The following is an 18,991-nucleotide window of genomic DNA, read 5'->3' as shown; positions in this document are numbered from 1 at the left end:
GGGGCGAAGACACCTTTGGAGGTGAGACGGCCTCTCTAGCGCATTGACATTGTTAATGGAAGGGATTAAAGGGGTATCTAGTTATTTTATTTTATTGTCGAAGGTTGTGGCTGTCCCCTCCCCAACCCGCATATATCACCCCCACCTTTCCCGCCCCAGACTAAGACCGGACTGCGACGTTCGGCCCTTTGCCCCGGGCAGCGGAAATGGTTAGCTTCTATCTAGACAGCGGGTTTCTGCAGAGGAAGAGGCGAGCAACTCTACTGGGCTCCCTTGGAGAGAGAGAGACGGGGAGAGAGAGAGAAAAAAAAAACAGAGACGGGGTGGGGTTGGGGAGGGAGAAAAAGACAGAAACTCACACCATCACCAAGAATTGCTTACAACAACAACAACAGCAAAAAACCCTAAAAACGCAGTGCTATCCTCTCAAGGGGTCACAAACCTAGGCGGTTTTGCCCTGAGTCCCGGGGCTCCGGCGGAACTGACCGGGGCTTTTAGGAAACACAGAGAAGAATAAATTCGCTCCAGCGACTGTACGTTGGGCATGAGAAACCGAGCTGCTTTCCTGCTTGAGTGATGAATGTTGCAATGACATTAGCTACCTACAGGCAATTTTATAAATCATACTAGCCAAGTTTGGAGGATTTTGTAGAATTAATTGGTAAGTAAGAGCAAACATCTTTAATTCTAAAATGCTGTTTGTTGTGTACTATTAGGAAGGCTCTAAAGAAACTACCCAAAGAGGGGAGAGATGCCCCCAAGGTAAAGGAGTCTGCTTCTTTGTGCCATGAATCTCAGCTACAGGGAATGGCAGTCATTCTGGGTTTGGGAAGAACTGTCTCCTCCTTATTCATTTCTCTCTCTCTCTGTCTTGGTCTCTCCCTGAGGTGCGTCAGCAGGTGGACTCTTACCAGGGAATAGGAAAAACAAACCAGGGGAAAGAAAAAGGTCTTGGAAGAAACTGCCCTTCCAAGGAAGATTGAGTCTAAAATAATTTCATTATATTCATTCTTTATTATTTATAACAGCTACAAGAACAAACTCTAACTACAATTTCCAGGAATCGAGTGTGTCTTTGGGAAAAATTCAAAGGACACAGTGTTTGCCCCCCAAAAGAAAGTTCTTCCCTACTCACACTCCCAAACCCCCTCCATGTCTAGGGTAACTACATTTGTTTAAAAGTGTCCTCCTGCCGTGTTTTCCAGATGGTTCATCTCTTCTTCAGGAGACAGACCTTCCTTGGCCCCTTGGAGGGTGTTCATCCGACTTGCTGGCCCAGAACGTCCTCTTTCTTCTTCTTCTTTCTTTCCTTTTTTTTTTTTTTTTGTCTAAAACAATCTTCCCAAACTTACCCTCTACTTTCAGAGACAGAGAGAGAGAGTCAGGGAGGGAAGTGAAGTGAAACGAAGGGCACCACTGCATCCAGTGCAGGAAAACCATGGTGGCTACTGTCTGGAAGGTTCACCCACACTAGGCAGGCAAACGGAGATGGAACCAAAAACAAATCTGTGCACTTGTTTGGGCCTTTCTAGGAGAGCTACTCTAGGAATCACTCCCTCCTCTTAAATCCTAACCCCCACGGACGGGGGTCCTGCCTGGGACAGGGGAGGAGGGGGTTTGAACTGCCCAATATCTCACAAAGAAAACTAGTTTAATAAAAATAATTCAGTGTTCTTTGGAGCCTTCTTTTGCAGACTTATTTTATACAAAGGGACTGGGCTGGAAGTGAACGCAGGGAAGTGTGGAGTTGAGCTAGCCTTCTTTTTAAAGACTGAATTTAGCATAAGAGTAGTTGTGGTGGGGGCAAAATCAGGGCCCTCCCAACTCCTGAACCCGATCAGGGTGCACACTGAGTGAGGTCCCTATGCTCTCTCATCCTCCCACAGCATGCAATCTCCTAAACCAATAATAATAACAACAAATAAACCATCCTGGTCCAAATCAACTTTTCCTGGATTGCCCTCTTCTGTGTGTTTCCAGACCAGCCGGGAGCAAGGGAAAAGGGTCAGCTTTGGGATGGGGGAGGTGCTCTTTATAGTCTCCTGGACTTGACCTCAAACCTTTCACTCAGTCCGCTCAACAAAATCTTTCCCATGGGAGGCAACATCCCTGTAGGAGGAACCCCTTGGTTTCGAAGACTGCATCCTCATAGGCCCTCAATATCCCCATGTGGGGCTTCCTGTGTGTATGCCCCCATGTGCCTGGGGTCACTCTCCAACCACACCGTGGCTTTTGTCAGCATCTGGACAACTGGGACATGCGCTGGAAAGATTATGGCAGTGGACACTTCTTTTATCCTCAAATTCTGTTCTTAGTGCTCCTCTAATTCTAGCATGTGTTTTCAGGTAGGACTGCATGTACAGTTCTTGTACAGTCAGGTGACTCAGCTTAAGCCTGGCACATGCGACCCACTGGATCTGCATGGGACAGAGGTGTGCAAATGCAAACTCGGGGCTTTGGGTGGGATGCAAGGTTAATATGGCTTCCTAGCCCGGGGCCCTCTAGGCTTCTCTTGCATCTTCATCTGCCCAACTTCTTCACATTCCAGGAAGAGGCAGACCCTCTGACGATCCTGCACCTTGCTCCCTTCTAGAAGGGTCGAAACTTGTCTCAGTGAATTTTGGCGGAGCCACGCCAAATGGGGGTAGAGGTGGAGACGGGGTCACTAGGTCGCCTGGAGGCTCCGGGCCACACCCCACCTCCAGGCCACCAAACAGACTAAGGAGCCCCAGGATCCTGGGAAAAGTGTAGGACCCAACAGTGGAAGTCACGGCGCCTTGTGGGAGGCAATAGGCGTGTTTGGGGGCGAAGTTCTCCAGCTAGGCCTCCCAAGAACAGCGGTATTTGTAACTGGGAACTTGCCTGGGCCCGCCCCCTCGGCCCCTCCTCCCGCCCCCACCTCGGCGTCCTGAGCTCAGAGGGCTGCGGGAGAGCGGCCCCGCCACCCCCTAACGCTTTGGGACCACGCCATCTCTTGGAGCCCTTGGAGTGGCCTAGAGGGTTGGAGCGGGGAGAAGGGTGGCCAAGGCCGTCCTGCAACAGTCCAGCGACATACACCTCTTCTGGGAGCCACCTTGTGAGCACGCTGGCCTTCTAGTCTCGGGGGCAGGAGAAGCGCTGGCCTGGGGCAAGAGGAGATGGGGATGGGGGGGTGTGCGTGCTTGCCTGCCGCTGCAAGCGATTCTCAGATGGATTGTGCGAGGACTTGTGCCTTCCTGGAATCCTGTTGATGTATTTTCTCTTGAGCGTGAGGGAGAAAGATGCGGACTTGCGTGTAACTTCAGGTCAGTTTGTTCATAAAAGGCCATTGTCAGTCCATCGTTTGGTGGATCTGTCTCTCCTGCCCAGTCGCATAAAGTGAGGCCGCCTCTTCCCCACCTTCCACGCAGCCTCCCAGGCGCGGCCAAAGGTTTATGGTCCTGGGGCCCTGAGGCCTGGCGACGTGAGGCGCTGAATGTGTACCCCGCGTTTTGATCCTAAAGCCCAAGGTGCCCAGGTGTTCCCTCAGGGTGAAGCTACAAAACCTAAGCGGGAAAGGGGGACTCAGAGAGCTATCCCCACACCCAGTGCAGATTGAAGTTCCAATCTCGGCAGGAGGGTTGGACCTGCAGACCTGGCATCTCACTACGGACCCAGCCGAGGATCCAGATTGGTGGCGGCGAGGGAACGGGGGATGGGGGACTTAGGTTGATCTAGGATGGAGGTGGAGATGGCAGGAGGGGAAAAAAGAAGACTGGGTGGGGTTGTAGGGTGGGCATGTGAAGTGGGGATGGAGTTGGGGCAGACTCAGATCGCGCCAGCTTTTCGCCCTGCTTTGGGGAAATGCGCCGGGCTGCGCCTCTACCACCCCCTACCCCTGGAAAATAAAGCTAATGATGTAGTAATTTAGGAGGGGTGAGGGGCTGGGCGAAAGGAGGGAGGGAGGATGGGGATCGCGCGCCCCAAGAGCGAAGGAAAGCAGCTGTGGAGGCGCTGCCCAGGGCTCAGGCTTCCCAACAGGTTAGCTAGACGAGGAACCACCCGGCATTTCGCAGGAAAGGGGGGGGAGGCTGAGCGAGAGGGGGAGAGAGCCTCAGAAGAGGACAGAGGGAGGGAGGGAAAGAGAGAGAGGAGCGAGAGCGCGCGCCGCGCGGTTTAAAAGGAGACACTTACACTTCCTAATGAATATTTATCCGCCGCTGCTTCCTGCTCCCGGCTTCCCTTACCTTTTCGCAGGTAAGATCTTCCCTGAGCCCCAGACCTGGGGGCCCTCCCAGCTCCCGCAGTCATTCTCGGGGGACGGGTGACCGGGCGGAAGGGCTCTTGACAGCCGGGGAGCTGGGGGAGCAGGAGGGCGGCTCCGCTCGCGGCTCGGCTTGGGAGATGAGACTCGAGACCCCGCGCTTGCAAGGACTGCGTGCGTGGGCAACCTGTGTGGAGTGGGTGTGAGTGCGTGTGTGAGTGGGTAACAGAGAGAGGATGTGCGCCCGCGAGCGCGCGCGCCTCTGTTTCCCGCGCGCTCCGAGGACATTTTCCGACTTTTCACTCCGACGCCCGGAATTTCTTGCCTTTGCCTTTCTCCGCTTCCCCCTCCTCCCTTCGCTCGCCCCCTCCAACTCCCCCACCCGAGGCTGCCAAGAAGCTCTTCTTCGGGCTATTGTACAGCTGGCGCAGGCTCTCCCGGGCCCGATCCCGGGTCTCCCATAAAAGAGGGTGTATAGTTGGTTTTCTGCTGAAACCCCCCACACAAAGGCCGCCGGGCCACGGGGTCCCCCGCCCCCTCCTGTCGGCCCTGCTCTTGAGATGCTCCGGCGCGTCCTCCCCTACCCAGCCTCCCCCATCCCTCCTCCCCGCTCCCGGCGCGCGCGCGCGCGCAAACACACACACACACACACACACACACACACACACACACACACACACACCCCTTGGGGTATCAGGGCCCACAACAGAGCTAAGGATGATTGGGACCTAGGGGTACTGGGTGGAGCTTCACGGGACCCGCCAGCCAGCAGTCCTGGGCTTGAACTGGGAGCCGGCGGACCCTCAAGGAGAGCGCGCCTCTCACCACCGCCGCCACCACCACCACCACCACCACCACCACCACTACCACCACCACCACCACCTTCCCTTCCTTCACCTGAGGAAGGAGCACAGGGAATTCGGAGGGAGAAGGGCAGGGGGAATGTGGTAGGGGAAAAGGAAGGAGGCCCGGGAGGAGGTGATGGAGGAGCAAAATTTTTAAATGGACTTACCCGGCCACCTGTTGGGAATCCATTTGGAGTCAGCCGGCTCCGCAGCTTCTCGAAGTGGACACACAAAATCAAAAGCCGAAGTTGGAAAAGGAAAATTTTTGCTCTGGCCATCCCCTGGCGCTGCCAGTCAGGCTAGTAGCTCTTGAGCTAGGGTCAGGTGGCTGTAGAGCCAAAAGCAGCTTTGCCACGTCCCCTGCCACCCCAGTTCCCCCTCATCTCTCCGCTCCGAGGTCGGGGGCTCTGAGTCCGCGGACTCGGCGCTCAGGGTCCAGCGCCGGCAGTATGGCTTAAGCCGAGACAAGCTTTCTAAGCCCTGCTCAGAAGTCAAGAGCGGCAGCGCCGCCGCTTTGGCGCGGCCTTTCATGACGCGGTCGCTCGGTATTCTTGTGCCTCGGCCTCTCTGGTCGCCCCCGGACAAAGCCACCGGAGCCCGGCCGCTCCCTTCCCGCTAAATCCCCTTCGGGGTCAATGCGCTACCAGCACCAGGCCGCGCGCTTCTCCTGCCAGCCATGTGGCTCTTAAAGAGCCGTACCACCCCCCCCCCTCCGTCCTGCGCGCTCCCCCGACCCCCGCCTCCCCGCCCCTCTCCTCTGGATCTAGCCCCCCACGCCGACGCCTTAGGTCCCTGCTGCCCCGACCGATGCCTGCGGACTCCTAGCCCCCTCCCTTCACCTCCTCCCCTGAGCAGTTGGTGGGCCTGGCCTTAGGGCCATAGGGCTGAGTTTTACCCCTACTCCAGGTCCCCTTTCTCTCCAACATCGTTCATTCTTCGCTTGCCGGTTCCTACCTTTGCCCTTTGCACGGATCAAGGCCCAAGGCACCGTCCTGCCCAGGGCAGAGGTGATTCCCTAAAGATCCTCAGTTTGGGCTTGAATTAGGGGGTCCTGGGATGGGAAATGGGGCGGGGCATGCCCGTTGAGCTGGGGGAAAGAAACGGACCAGGACTTAGAAGGCTCCGCTACCCCAGAGCCTCACTGGCCTTTTGGCAGAGGGTGAGGGCTGGCTGGGTGCCACTCATTCTTAGAGGTGGCCACCCTGGAATAGAGTACTGAAGTTACCAAGCTGGCCAGCCAGCTGTGTATCTAAGGGATTGTGAGTTTGTAGTGGGGGGCATCTCCAGAAGGCCCAGAGTGTGGATCTGAGAGAAGACCGCTTCCCAAGCCCCAAAAGTAACCCTTAAAAGCCCAAGAGCTGGGTGTGTAAGGAAGGATCTTGAGGGACAACTGTCCAGTGAACTGGGCATGGGAGGACAGAAGGAACAGAGAGGGAGTCTACTCCTTTTTCAGCCCAACTTTTAACTGTGCTCCTTAGATTTGCTCACCAATCATGTGACTTGTCCCACTGAGAAAACAGGAGGTAGCTGGTGGCTTTGGTCCCACTACCTTACATAGTTCTCCCTCGGGCCTGTTTTAGTCCCATCTTGCCCTAGCAGCCAGTGGTCCTGTACAGGGAAACCCTGCTTAAATGTTTTTCTTTAAGCTTCCCAAGGACTGGAAGCATGATTAAAGGAGACCAGAGAAGGCTTGGTTTTCTGGGGCAGGGGAAGTGGGACAAGGTAGGCTATAACACATCACTTTCCTAGTGCCAGCTGTGTTTGTTTGGGGTCTGAGATGGAGGGGCAACGATAGTTTGAGGAGTTGAGTGTGCCTACCCTTCTCAAATTCAAGCCTTAGCACACCAGTTCTGGAACTCTCAAGAGATCTCTGCAGAGAAGTAGCCCGTCTCCTGGGCTTTGGAACCCAAAGGAACTTGGGTAGGGAGGAAGATGGGAAACTGAGCCTCCCCTGGACATCTGCCCCCTGCCACCCCAGCACTAGTTCAGATGCATCTTTAAGGAAATAGGGTAAATGATTTGAAATTAGCCCTCTTGGGAGAGGTTGGTAGTGCACTCCCTGGACTAGAACCTGAGGCCACAGGCGTCCTCCCCAGCCCCTATCACTCACAACTCCCAAGTCTCCCATCTCTCTCTCTCTCTCTCTCTCTCTCAGGGCTGGGTCTGCACAGCCAACTGGGAAGGGATTGTGCCCTCTCTCCTGAGCCTGGCAGTGGGAGGTGCGGTGGCCCAAGAGAGAGCCAAACTTGTCTTGTTTGAGGATGTGGGGGGTGGAGGGGCCTACAGCGGGCGGTGGGGCTCATTAGGCAGAGTGGGGTGCCGAGAGGTACGCAGCGCCCGCCCCGGAGGCAGCCTTTGAGCCGTCGGGGCAGCTTCATTAAGCGGCGCTAACAAGGCATACAAATGCCGGGCCCAGCAGCTTTTTTGCGATGCCGGGGCCTTAGCAGGGCGCCAAGCTAATGAGGGTCACTCAAAGGGGCTGATCAAATATTCAAATTTCTCCGCACGCCAGGAACTTTTATGTGCGGTGAAAGTTGAGGCAACTGAGCTGTGTTTACTGTCCCAGGCGACAATCGCTTGGAGCGCGGGTCCCGGGAGGCTAAGGCTGGGGGGGTGGGGGCAGGGAGGGAGCAGTTGTTGTTGTTGTTGTTGTTTTTCATTCAAAGGAAAGTAATCGGGGTCCTTGAAGGGCTTCGAGGCCTCCCCGCCTACGTGCTGCACTCCCCTGCGCCCTCATCGGCCGCCCACGCCATGCGCCTCGGTTTGCAGCTTGCGGGGAGGCCCAAACCGCGGGCCCCGGGACCAGCCCCTGCCTCCTGACATCCTGGGGGCCGGAAGGGCCGTTACTCCCCCCCCCCCCAGTACAAACCGGCCCTCCACAGCTGAGCAAGGCCCAGTGGGTGTAGCTGCTCCCGTCGGCAGGTTTGCGGACCTCTTGGCTTTCCGCATTACGCCAAGGAAGGAGTGGGTCTTTCAGGCACCTCTCACGGTGGAGTTAGACTGCTGGGCTTGGGGCTAATTTGTAAATAAATGTCCCGTAGGTCCTAGTACGGGAAAGACACTCGCCGGCTCAAACGCCCTTTCTCCCCGCCCCACCTGTACGCAGTTCTGCCGGTTGCCGGGCCCAGGATTAAAGCAGAGACGGTGGTGGCAATTTTGTGACCTCTGCCAGTACGGGCTCCAAGTTCCAGATCCGGGAGTCTGAGCGGCCAGAGGGCAGGGGAGACTTACAGGCCCCGCGGGCTGCCACGTTCATCCCAATCTCTACACTCTGAGAGACCCTAGGTGCTGGCGCCCCCCTGCGCGCTACCCCTCCAGATGTCCTCCCGGCTCAGCTCTCTGCCCTCCCGCTGCCTACTGCCTCGGGCCCCCAGAACGGCGGGAAAGGCTCCTGGGCCCCAGAATCCGAGGTCCTTGGGCTCCTACGCCCCTCCCCAAAGCCCAGCGCCTGGGAATTTGGGAGGGGAAGCTCTAGTGCTCCATAGCCCCCTCCCCCACACGGTCAGCACTCCCAGACCCGGACCCCTCGGAGCCTGCGCTCCCAGCTGCACCAGCCATCCGCGCCGAGGACCGGCCACCCCGCCTTCCCCCCTCTGCCCCCCAGCTCTCGCGACTCTCAACTTACGGGCTCCCGGCGGCGGGCGTCGTGCTTCGGGCCAGAGCGGAGAAGCGCTGGCGGCCGCCGGGCCGTGAGGTGGACTCCGTGGGCGGCGCGGGGCTCGGTTCTGCTGGAAGTGTCTTGACAGCCCGGGGCTGACCGCCGGACCCGTGGCGCCGGGCCCTGTCCCAGCGCACAAAGCTGCGCGCCTCGAAGCCGCCCTCCGTACGGCTCTGCACTCTCGAGTCGCGGCTGCCACCCTAGCCGGCGGGGTGCGGCGTATCGGCAGGCGCCCAGGCCAAGGCTGGGGACAGGGGTGTCGCCGAGCTGAGTCGCAGCCCCACTTGCCTCAGTTCTCCTTGAGTGGTGACGGTTTTCGATTTCAGCACTTTCGGCAGAGCCCGCGGCACCTGCCCAGGCTCCCTCCGGGGCTAGCTAGGCAGCGGCGGGGAGAGGCCGAGTCGCCCCCACCCGGAGGCGGGGGTTGTGGGGACGGGGAGGGGACTGGCTGGGTTCACCCGCCCGCCCGGCGCCTGGGTCCTCGGCTCCAGGGGATGCAGTTTCGGGGTCACGAGCTGCTTTCAAAAAGTTGAACACAATATTCGGAAACCCACCCGTAGGAATTCTCCCCCCACACGCGGCACAATACCCACTCCCTCCCCTTTTTCATTCCTTCCTCCCCCGCTTCCTCCTCCTGCCCCTTCCCCCTCCCACCCCTCAGCCTATAATCCTTCCCCTACCAGAGAAAGGGATCGGGAAGAAAAGATGAAGCGTCTGTTTTTGTGTCCCAACCTTAGGGCTCTTTCTGGGCCCGCTGTGAACGACCGCCCAGAGCTTCGAAGCTGAACGGAAAAGGACCCACGGTCGGGAGCAAGCTACTTGGAGGGGAGAGATCACCCAAAGTGGGCCTTGGCGGGTCTTCCTTTTGAGCGAATATTTCCCTGCCTCAGTCATTGGGTTTAGGACCAGCGACCCTCGGCTGCCAGGGGCGGAGCAGGCGGGTAGCGGGCCTCCTCTCCCAGCCCAGAGCCTCCCGGCCAGAGTAGAGCCTCCGCGGTAGCTCGCCCTTCTTTGCACAGGAGGCAGGGCTCTGCGGGAGTCAAGGCCTAGCAGGACCTGAGCTGGGGTTTAGGAGTGGGACACTCACAGCCCCAGTCACGTTAAGTTTCCTATTTAAATTCTCTCTCAATCTCTTTCCTCCCTCATTGAGATCTCCAAAGTGGTGTGGACTCGGTGCCTCGCCCCCAGATCTGCATCGGAATGTAGAAAAGATCCTTTTTTTTTTTTTTAAGAGTTTTGAATTCCTCAATGATTTTTCTTCTGGAAAGGCAGCTTAGGATAATTATTTCAGCTTTATTGAGGGCAGATTAGTTGAAGTCTGGACGCTGCGTTTCAATACGCGTTGTACACGGGCCGACAATGTGGGCATTGTTGGCTACTGTGTGTGAACTCATTCAAAATATACACTTTTTAACACCAAATCGAGTCTTGTCTAAATATACACAGTGCTCAGGGGAAAGACGTCTCTGACCCTGACAAATCTGCGTAAATCACACTTCCATAGTTACAGAAGCCTCACAAAGGGAGGCCCGGCTAAAGATGCTGATTACATCTTCTTAAAAGCAACATACCTTAGAATAAATACCCATACCGGCCCTGGATCCGGGGGATGGTTGCAGTGGCCAGAGGGAGGGAGGGCTCTCTCTATTCTACGGGCCCTTTTGGGGTTTGTTTTAGGTTTGTCATGTTACTGTGCTTAGATAAAATAGGTTTTTTTTTTCCTTTACAATATGAGCAAACACACAGTGTTCAGGCCTATCTGCTTCTTTGAGGAATCCTCCAAAGTTTGAGTGTCCTTCTGGGGCTTGTAGGCAGGTCCAGAGTTCCTTGGAGGAGTAGGAGTCATGGGCTTGTCAGGGGGCTCCAGAGGGTTCCAGACTTCTCAGCTCCATGGGGGACACAGTTAAAGTCTGGGGTGGGAAACAAAGAAGTGGCTTGCTTTTCAAGATAAAAAGAAGTGTACTGTTATTTTTACTGGTATTTAAAAATACAGAGCAATAGGGGAAATCAAGGCTCCTTGACCAGGGGTAGAGTAAAGGGAAGTGGGTGAAATCCAATGCAGACGAATTGGGATAAATGTAGCCAATGGTCACACACGGAAAAGACCAGAGCAGCTTCTGACACCCTGAGTCCTGAGCTCGGGCTCTCAGGTGTTAGATGCCCCTCAAAATCCGGAATCCCAGGAGCAGCAGAAAGGGTCAGCTTGTGGTGGGCCCCATGATCTCATCTCTTCTTTCTTCCTCGCCACTATTAGTGCTCACATAGGCAGAAAGAGGTAGCCCGACGTTCACACCATGTGCAAACTGTGCCTGCTTAGCCAGCCCTTGGCCTCTCCTTGAGGGCTGGCCCTCGGCCTTCCTGCCTCATGGGGAGCCTCTTACTTCCCAAGAAAATCCCCCTTTTAATTGCTCATCCCATTCAACAACTCTCTGTCCATGGCCTTTTGAATTTCTGGATCAACTTCTTTGGGGAAGAGGGAAGAAGGGAGCTCAGAGACATAGAAAGAGAGGGGGGGAGAGAGAAAAAAAAGAGAGAGATAAAGAGGGGGAAGTGCCGAGATTAAGAGTTGCAAAGATTAAAAAAAAAAAATCTCTTTCTCCCCCTTTTCCCTCTCTCCTCCTCTCCCCCTCCCCCCCACTCTGGCTAAGTGGTAAAACCGTCCTTACGTTCTCGGTATTGATTGGCAGGGCTGACAGTGATTGGCAGCGGTTGCCGTGGCAACGCCACAACGACACGCCGCAGACCAATAGAAAAGCGAAACAAAATGTTTCAATGCTGCACTCACTGTGGATTTAGGGGAGATATTATGAGGCTGTTGTCATTAGGGCGATTGCTGTGGAATCGCTGAATCTTGACTCGGCGGTGGTTGGCTCTCGCTCTTCTCTCTCTCTCTCTCTCTCCCTCACCCTCTCCCTCTCTGTCTCGGGTTCTCTCTCTGCGCGCGCGCACCGGGCCGCTCTCCTTCCTCCCTCTCTATGTGGCTGCGCGGGTGTGTGTGTGTGTGGATGTGTGTGGGGTGTGGGTGTCCCTTACGCCCTTCCTCCTCCCCCTCCTCCTCCTCCTCCTCCTGCTCCCCCCTCCTTTCCTTCTCCTCCTCCCCCCTCTCCTCTCCCTCCTCCTGGTCCTCATCGCCCCTCTCCTCCTCTTCCTCCCCTCTCTCTTCCTCTCCCTGAATTTTCTCCTCTCCTCTCAGGTCAGTCCATGGTATTCCGCTCCCCCCTAGACCTCTATTCCTCCCACTTCTTGTTGCCAAACTTCGCCGATCCTCATCACCGCTCCCTACTTCTGGCGAGTAGCGGCGGCGGGAACGGTGCGGGCGGCGGCGGCGCGGGCGGCGGCGGCGGCGGCGGCGGCGGCGGCGGGAACTGTGCGGGAGGCGGCGGTGCTGGCGGAGCAGGCGGCGGCGGCAGCGGCGGCGGCTCCAGGGCCCCCCCGGAAGAGTTGTCCATGTTCCAGCTGCCCACCCTCAACTTCTCGCCGGAGCAGGTGGCCAGCGTCTGCGAGACGCTGGAGGAGACGGGCGACATCGAGCGGCTGGGCCGCTTCCTCTGGTCGCTGCCCGTGGCCCCCGGGGCGTGCGAGGCCATCAACAAGCACGAGTCGATCCTGCGCGCGCGCGCCGTGGTCGCCTTCCACACGGGCAACTTTCGCGACCTCTACCACATCCTGGAGAACCACAAGTTCACCAAGGAGTCCCACGGCAAGCTGCAGGCTATGTGGCTCGAGGCGCACTACCAGGAGGCCGAGAAGCTGCGCGGCCGCCCGCTTGGCCCGGTGGACAAGTACCGCGTGCGCAAGAAGTTCCCGCTGCCGCGCACCATCTGGGACGGCGAGCAGAAGACGCATTGCTTCAAGGAGCGGACTCGGAGCCTGCTGCGGGAGTGGTACCTGCAGGACCCCTACCCCAACCCCAGCAAGAAACGCGAACTGGCGCAGGCCACCGGCCTCACTCCCACACAAGTAGGCAACTGGTTTAAGAACCGGAGGCAGCGCGACCGCGCCGCGGCGGCCAAGAACAGGTCAGTGGCGGGCCCGCGGCCTGGCTACCGTTTCTGGGGCCCGGGAGGGAGACAGGGGTTGAAATAGGGGCGAATGGGGCAGGGTGTCGATGGCTGCCGGGCGCGCGAGAAGCCGCGACCCCCTGGCCAGTTGGAGAAAGTTTCCGCTTGCCCAAACGCGCAGAAGAGGGACGGGGCAGTGGGATTCTTGATGACTTTGTCCGAGAAGGGCTTCGGGCAGGATGGAGAGAGAGAGAGAGAGAGAGAGAGAGAGAGAGAGAGAGTGTGTGTGTGTGTGTGTGTGTGTGTTTGAGGTCCTGAGTGCCCACAGTCCCTGGTCCCAGCCCTGGGAGCCCTAGCCCTGCCCTGCACCCGTGCCACCTGCTCAGCCCGTCCCCAGCTCCGCAATCCTCTGGAGCCTACAGACAGGGAAGGAAGGAAAGCCGCCCTTGCCATCTGGTTCTTATTTCTATGCACTGCAAAAACCCGGGGAGGAATCCACAATGTCATGGAAAGGAAACTGAACCTGGGTCTCTGCCACAAAAGGAAAAAGGTCGGTGACCGCAGTGGAGCAGGCCTCGCCTTCAGCATTGCAAATGGGCTGCCCAGGAGCTGGACAACCAGGCTGGGAGTGGAGAGGCCTTGTGTATATATGTGTGTGTGTGTGTGTGTGTGTGTGTGTACACGTGCACACAGGTGCCAGCCCTCCTGCCCCAGTCAAGGAGCACCGCCTTGGCCCACTAATTTGGGAAGCCACCAGGAGCAGGAAGAGCCTCACTGCCAGCACGTTGGCCACAAAGTCACAAAGTTGCCTGGGCTTGGCCAGTCAGCCCACTTGGGCCTGTTGGAGGTAGGGAGAAAAATAACTAGAGGAAAAGAGGAGGGAAGGGGGAAGGGAGAAAGTGGGGTGAAAGCCCTGGTAAGAAGCCTGCGTCCCTATCTGGCCTCTGAAGGCCCTGAGCCTGGTGTACCACAGGGAGCAGGGCCCCAACTGCTGACAGCTGCTAGGGGCTGGAGGCCAGGGCTGAGTTCCTGGAGTGAATGAGTGTTTGTGTTTAGGTGGTCCAGGCCTGAGCCCTGGGCCCTCTCACCTTTGCGCGCAGAGCCAGTTTTTCGCCTGAGACGGGGGAGTGCCCGGGACAGGGGGAAGCCTCCTTGTAGGAACTCAGAGACTCTAGGCCCCAGGCCGCTGATGCCTGCTGCGGCAAAGGGGCAGACAGAGACTGCTCTGCACCCCTTTCCTGCTGCTTTCTCTCCTTTCTCTGTTGCACCTCTTCCCTACTTTTTCCGCTTCCGGCTTCTACGTTCTCTCTGCCCCTGCTCCTGTGCTCAGCACGGGGATCCAGAGAGCAAACCCAGAAAGCGGGTCCTACTCCGCAGAGGCTGCGGGTGAGCAACCCGCAGCTCTCGGTGTGTTCGGGGGAGCTGGGGCAGGAGCCACTGCGGAGACCGGCCTCTCCCGGGCAGCCGGTTCAGTCTGAAGAGTCCCAAGGGGCTGGGGAGGAAGGAGCACCCTGTCCCTCGCGGACTTGTGCTGTTTCGGGATGCGGCGTCCCGGGCTGTGCTCCCAGGCCTCCCCAGGCGGCCGGCCACGGGTCCTACCTCTCCTCGGCGGCCGGCTCCGAACTGGGAAGCCTTGGGAAGCTCCAGAGAGCCCCGGGGAGGAGAGACGCGAGTCAAGCGCCGCGCTGGGGGGCTCTGTGGCGTTCAATGAGCAGTCGGGGGCTTGGAGGCAGGGGAGGGGAAGGGAATGAGCGCCGGGAGCCGAGTCGCGGGTGGTGGCCAAGGGCGCGCTGTGGAGGCTGGGGAGCACCGGCGGCCGCGGGCGCGGGGAGGCGGCTTGACTGAGCCGGGTGGCGGAGCCGCTGTGTCAGGGCTGGTGCCGCTCTCTGTCTCCCGCAGGCTTCAACACCAGGCCATCGGGCCGAGCGGCATGCGTTCGCTGGCCGAGCCCGGCTGTCCCACGCACGGCTCCGCAGAGTCGCCGTCCACGGCAGCCAGCCCCACCACCAGCGTGTCCAGCCTGACGGAGCGCGCGGACACCGGCACCTCCATCCTCTCGGTAACCTCCAGCGACTCGGAATGTGATGTATGATAGCCAAGGCCGCCCTCCTCCCCCTCCCCCTCCTTCCCCTCCTCCTCCTCCTCCTCCTCCTCCTCACCCTCCTCCTCTTCCTCTTCTTCCTCCTCCATCCCCAGAACAAACCGAAATCAGGATACACAATCATACACACACACACACACACACACACAAGTAAACACACACAAGTAAACACACATTTCCACCCCAGCCAAAAATATATAAAAACCAAGAAAAATAACAAATTAAACGCAAACTATCAACAACCCCAACCACCATCTACCACCACGGCCACCCCAAAGGACCGCGACGCCAACAGACAGTTACAAACGCTGATGTTGCGGGCAGAAAACATAAAAGAGGTGACAATTGTATACTTTCTAGGACAAGCACGGCTTCTCCTTTCGGTTCCCACGGACCCGGCACCCCACCTGCATGACGATTTATTTGTATCTGGGAAAATATTCTCTCTAGTTTAAACGATTTAAAAAGAGTCGACTATACAAAAACCGACCACCACCACGACGACAAGACGACAAAAGCAAAACAGACAAAAAAGAGAAAAAATAAAATAAAACCGCCATCTCCGTTCAGAATTTGTTTAAAAAAAAAAAAAAAAGAACTCCTTGAGAGGGAAATAGCAAATGTTTCTCGCCTTTTGTTGCTCGCTCTCTTTTTTCCTCTCTCGCTCTTCTTTCTTTCTCTGTTTTTAAGTCCAAGTATTGGTCAAACAAAATGCAATCTTCTGTTTTTTGTTCAGCAGACAATCATTTTCTTCGTAAGCACCTTTTTCTCTCCACTCTGTCACTGCCTGTGTGGGTACTGGTTATAAATGTGGAAAAAGAATAGTTATGACTGTAACAGATTTTTATTTTTATTTCAAAATTTTATATGAATTATGTATATCTTAATGATCGGTCATTTTCCCAGTTTGTAATATATGTGTAGAAATTGCCTGTATATGATATTTGCTTTTTCTCCTCTTCCTTTTGCATTCTCCTCCCCACCCCTTCCTGCCTCCCCACTCACCTGTCTCTTTCCTTTTCGGGGTTCCCCTCCCACTCGGTGTTCCTGGCGTTGACTTGGCAGTCAAGGCGTGGCGTGGCGGGCTGGGTTAGGAAGAGGGACCCCGTCGCTAGCGGAAGCGGAGAGTGAGACTGTAGTATTCTTATGCAAAAGCTATTTCAAGTATTTCTTAGCTGCTTTGGAGAAATCTCTCACTCCCCGTAGGGCGCTTTTACTGTTATCTTAACTGCGTGTTTATCTATATGTAAAAACTTTCTAAAGCAAATACAGTATTCTCCATTTTCTTATCACTCCCCGAGACTGGTGTTTTTGTCTGCCCCGGGGCACAGCCCGGGGTGCAGCGCCGGGCCTTCACTTCCCCTCCAACTATGCCACTGGAGCTGGGGCAGAATTTTAAGGCCGAGTAGAAGCTTTTTCCTGGAGGTGGTGAGGGTTGGGGGTGGGGGGTGGGAAGATGGGAACAGGAGAACCGAAGCCAAGTCCGGAACGAAAGGCTCAGAGGGCACAGGGGGAGGGGGGCTCTGGCTGGTTTCTTCAGAAGGAGATGCCAGGCCGAGAGCTGCAGGAATTAGAGCCTGCGGCGGCCCTCGTGGGTCCTTGGGGTGTGTTTGGCATCTTCCAGTTGCTGTTGTTGTGTGTCTGTGTGACTTTTTTTTAACAGTAAACACACAAGGTCACCAAACCAACCATCCACCTACCCAGAGCACAGCCGACAGGTTTTGTCTTCTTTTTGCAAGGTGGAGTTGGGGGCAACCGTACTCAGGGCAGGGAGGGCAGAGAGAGCAAAGGAGGAGGTAGTCTGAGGAGTTTAGGGCCTGCAGTTGGGATGGACCTTCTCCTCACCACGGGTGTTCGCGTCTGTGTGACTCTATAACTTGCCTTATGGATCTTGATCTCTCTCCTTGAAATTTCTTCCCGACTTTTGGAATCAACAGGAATCTCTCCAGCCCCTAAGACATTTTCAGAGCTGGTTGACACTTGAAAACAAAAGCCAAAAAAAAAATCACCATCTTTTGCTAGCCAGGTTCTCACTGGCCTCAGGCCTCCTTGTCCTGCCCAATACCCCTCCAGTTCCCTGCGATGGTGTGACTGACCGTGCCTCTGCCACTCTGGGCCAGGCCAGCCAGAGCCCGAGGAGCCAAAGAGCTAATTTCAGAAAACTTGCCTTCACTTGAAAGTCCAATTTCCAGAGGCAGGCGGATTAGGGAGAAACGTGCATGGAATTTCACACTGGTTCCAAACTAAATTTGACTTCCGATTTCCTTTTGTCCCCATCTCCAGTCTCGCCATGGGGTTTACACAGGGCCTGGCCCGGGCGGAAAAGCCGACAGGCCCAGAGGTGCCCTGTGCGTGCAGATGGGGCCTTCTGCACCCAGGGTGAGCTTGCCTGGAGGGGAAGGTTTCTGTGTGCATCCTGCCTTAGACCCAGGGCTTTCCATGGCCTCAAGAGCTTCCAAGTTCTAAGGCCTGGCGCACAGTGTCAGAATCTGCCTGCATTCACCATCTTGGGAAACATTCCTTATGATGCCACAGTTCAGGCAACATTGACCTGGGTGGCAGGAATATGGGGAGGATGTTGCTGGCTTCTTCCCAGAAGGAGCCTCTGTTCTAGTGCACAGAATGATGCCTGGGATGACAGGCTCTGTCCCTAACCTGCATTTTAAAATATATGACTCAGACTTGCCCCAGAACTTGGGCCTGAAATCCAAAGAAGGGGCGGCCTCAGACAGCGCTGAGGCTCCGGATGGACCTACCCAGCTGACTAACTAGAATGGATTAGGGGAAGGACAGGGTGGCCCTGCTGGCTGGTGACTCCTGGAGGGGCTTTGACTGGTGAACCAGGGAGCAGATGCCTTTTTGTCTGGGGACAGAGGACAAACTTGTGGACTTAAAAAGCCTCCTTCTCACAACATACCCGAGAAAGCAAGCAAGATCGGAGTATCCAGTACCCACTCCTACCTCTCCACTGCAGAAGACAAGCCATTCAACTCCATAACAGCCTTCAGCTTTGGGAAACTAGGTTCTGCTACCTGCCTGTCTCGCTGTCACCTATCACTCTCCCTCATCTCCTGTGTTTCTGCTCGGGTCTGTACAAACATCCAAACTCAGCTCCAGGGTACTTGAAGGAGAGGTATGAGTACTTGTGATGAGTGGTGTGGATGTGCCCAATTCCGAATGCTGGGTTCCCCCCATGCAGTTGAGGTCTGCATATAAAGGCATGTGTGTGTGCGTGTGTGTGTGTGTGTGTGTGTGTGTGTGTGTGTGATGTTTGATATACATGGGTATATAGTGTATCAGTGTGTGTCCAGTATGTGTGCTCTTTTATATTGCCTATACGGTAGGTATTTGTGTGTGATTTGGGCAGTTGATATTTACCTAGTTTGGCAAGAAGTGGATCATGTTCAGCTATAGCGTGCTGTGTGTACAGGGCCTTTCCGTGCCGTGAACATGTGCTTTGTGGGTCTCCATTCTGGTGGGTTCCCTTGTTCTACTCAACCCACAGATACGACTCCCAGGCTACACAGCCCTAACTGACCGTTCTCTGCCTTTAAGGAATGGGGACCAGGGGGTCACAGTCCTTATTCTTTGACCAGAGGCACAGGAGAGTTGGCTCTTTGGCTTCCCCAATTCATCCTTTACCCTGATCACTGAGGATATTACATTGGATTTGACCTCCGTCCCTTTAAACATGGAAGTGAGAGAAAAGAGGCCCCTTTCCAGCCCAATCTCTCCTTTTATGGGCTGCCTGCCCATTCTCTTTCTGGGTCCCTCAAAGCTCTGGCCAAGACAGTCAACATCCCAGGGGCAGTCAGGACAGAGCTCAAGGGGTGAGACCTGATGGAAGTTCCTGCTGGCAGAGAAGCCAGCTCAGCCACTGAATGCTGCGGGCTGTGTCTTGGGAGAGTGTGTTCACTGGTATGTCCATTCTCATGAGCCATGTCAGGCTGGGTGATCAGGCCTCAACATTAAGCATCCACCCTCTCTGTCCAGCCCCAGGGCAGCCCATGGGTCAGCTCTCCTCCTTCTGGTGCTGCCCTGCTCTGGCACACACTACCATTCTCTGCACCCCTGCCGCACACACTCATGCCCCAGCAGGAGTGCTTGAAGTCTTCCCCTGTGTGTAGGCCTCTGTGTACCTGGACTGCCTACTCTAGGGATAAG

At 56.2% G+C, this 18,991-nt stretch overlaps 1 protein-coding gene and 1 long non-coding RNA gene across 2 annotated transcripts; one reads left to right on the top strand and one right to left on the bottom strand.

Moving 5' to 3' along the window:
- Positions 1 to 1,310: 1,310 nt before the first annotated feature.
- LOC116595476 lies at positions 1,311 to 9,253 on the bottom strand. Its single transcript, XR_004287697.1, has 2 exons — positions 5,235 to 9,253; positions 1,311 to 4,409 (listed from the first exon to the last, which is right to left on the bottom strand). It is a non-coding gene; the product is annotated as an uncharacterized LOC116595476 (long non-coding RNA).
- Positions 3,953 to 16,118, top strand: SIX3 (SIX homeobox 3). The gene is made up of 3 exons (XM_032351866.1): positions 3,953 to 4,215; positions 11,919 to 12,744; positions 14,626 to 16,118. The coding sequence occupies exons 1-3, from the start codon at positions 4,161 to 4,163 to the stop codon at positions 14,816 to 14,818; spliced, it is 1,074 nt and encodes a 357-aa protein (XP_032207757.1). The 5' UTR covers positions 3,953 to 4,160; the 3' UTR covers positions 14,819 to 16,118.
- Positions 16,119 to 18,991: the final 2,873 nt, after the last annotated feature.

This window comes from Mustela erminea, chromosome 7 (assembly GCF_009829155.1).
Source record: "Mustela erminea isolate mMusErm1 chromosome 7, mMusErm1.Pri, whole genome shotgun sequence".
Classification (NCBI taxonomy): Eukaryota; Metazoa; Chordata; class Mammalia; order Carnivora; family Mustelidae; genus Mustela; species Mustela erminea.
This window is presented reverse-complemented; position numbering and strand designations above follow the sequence as displayed.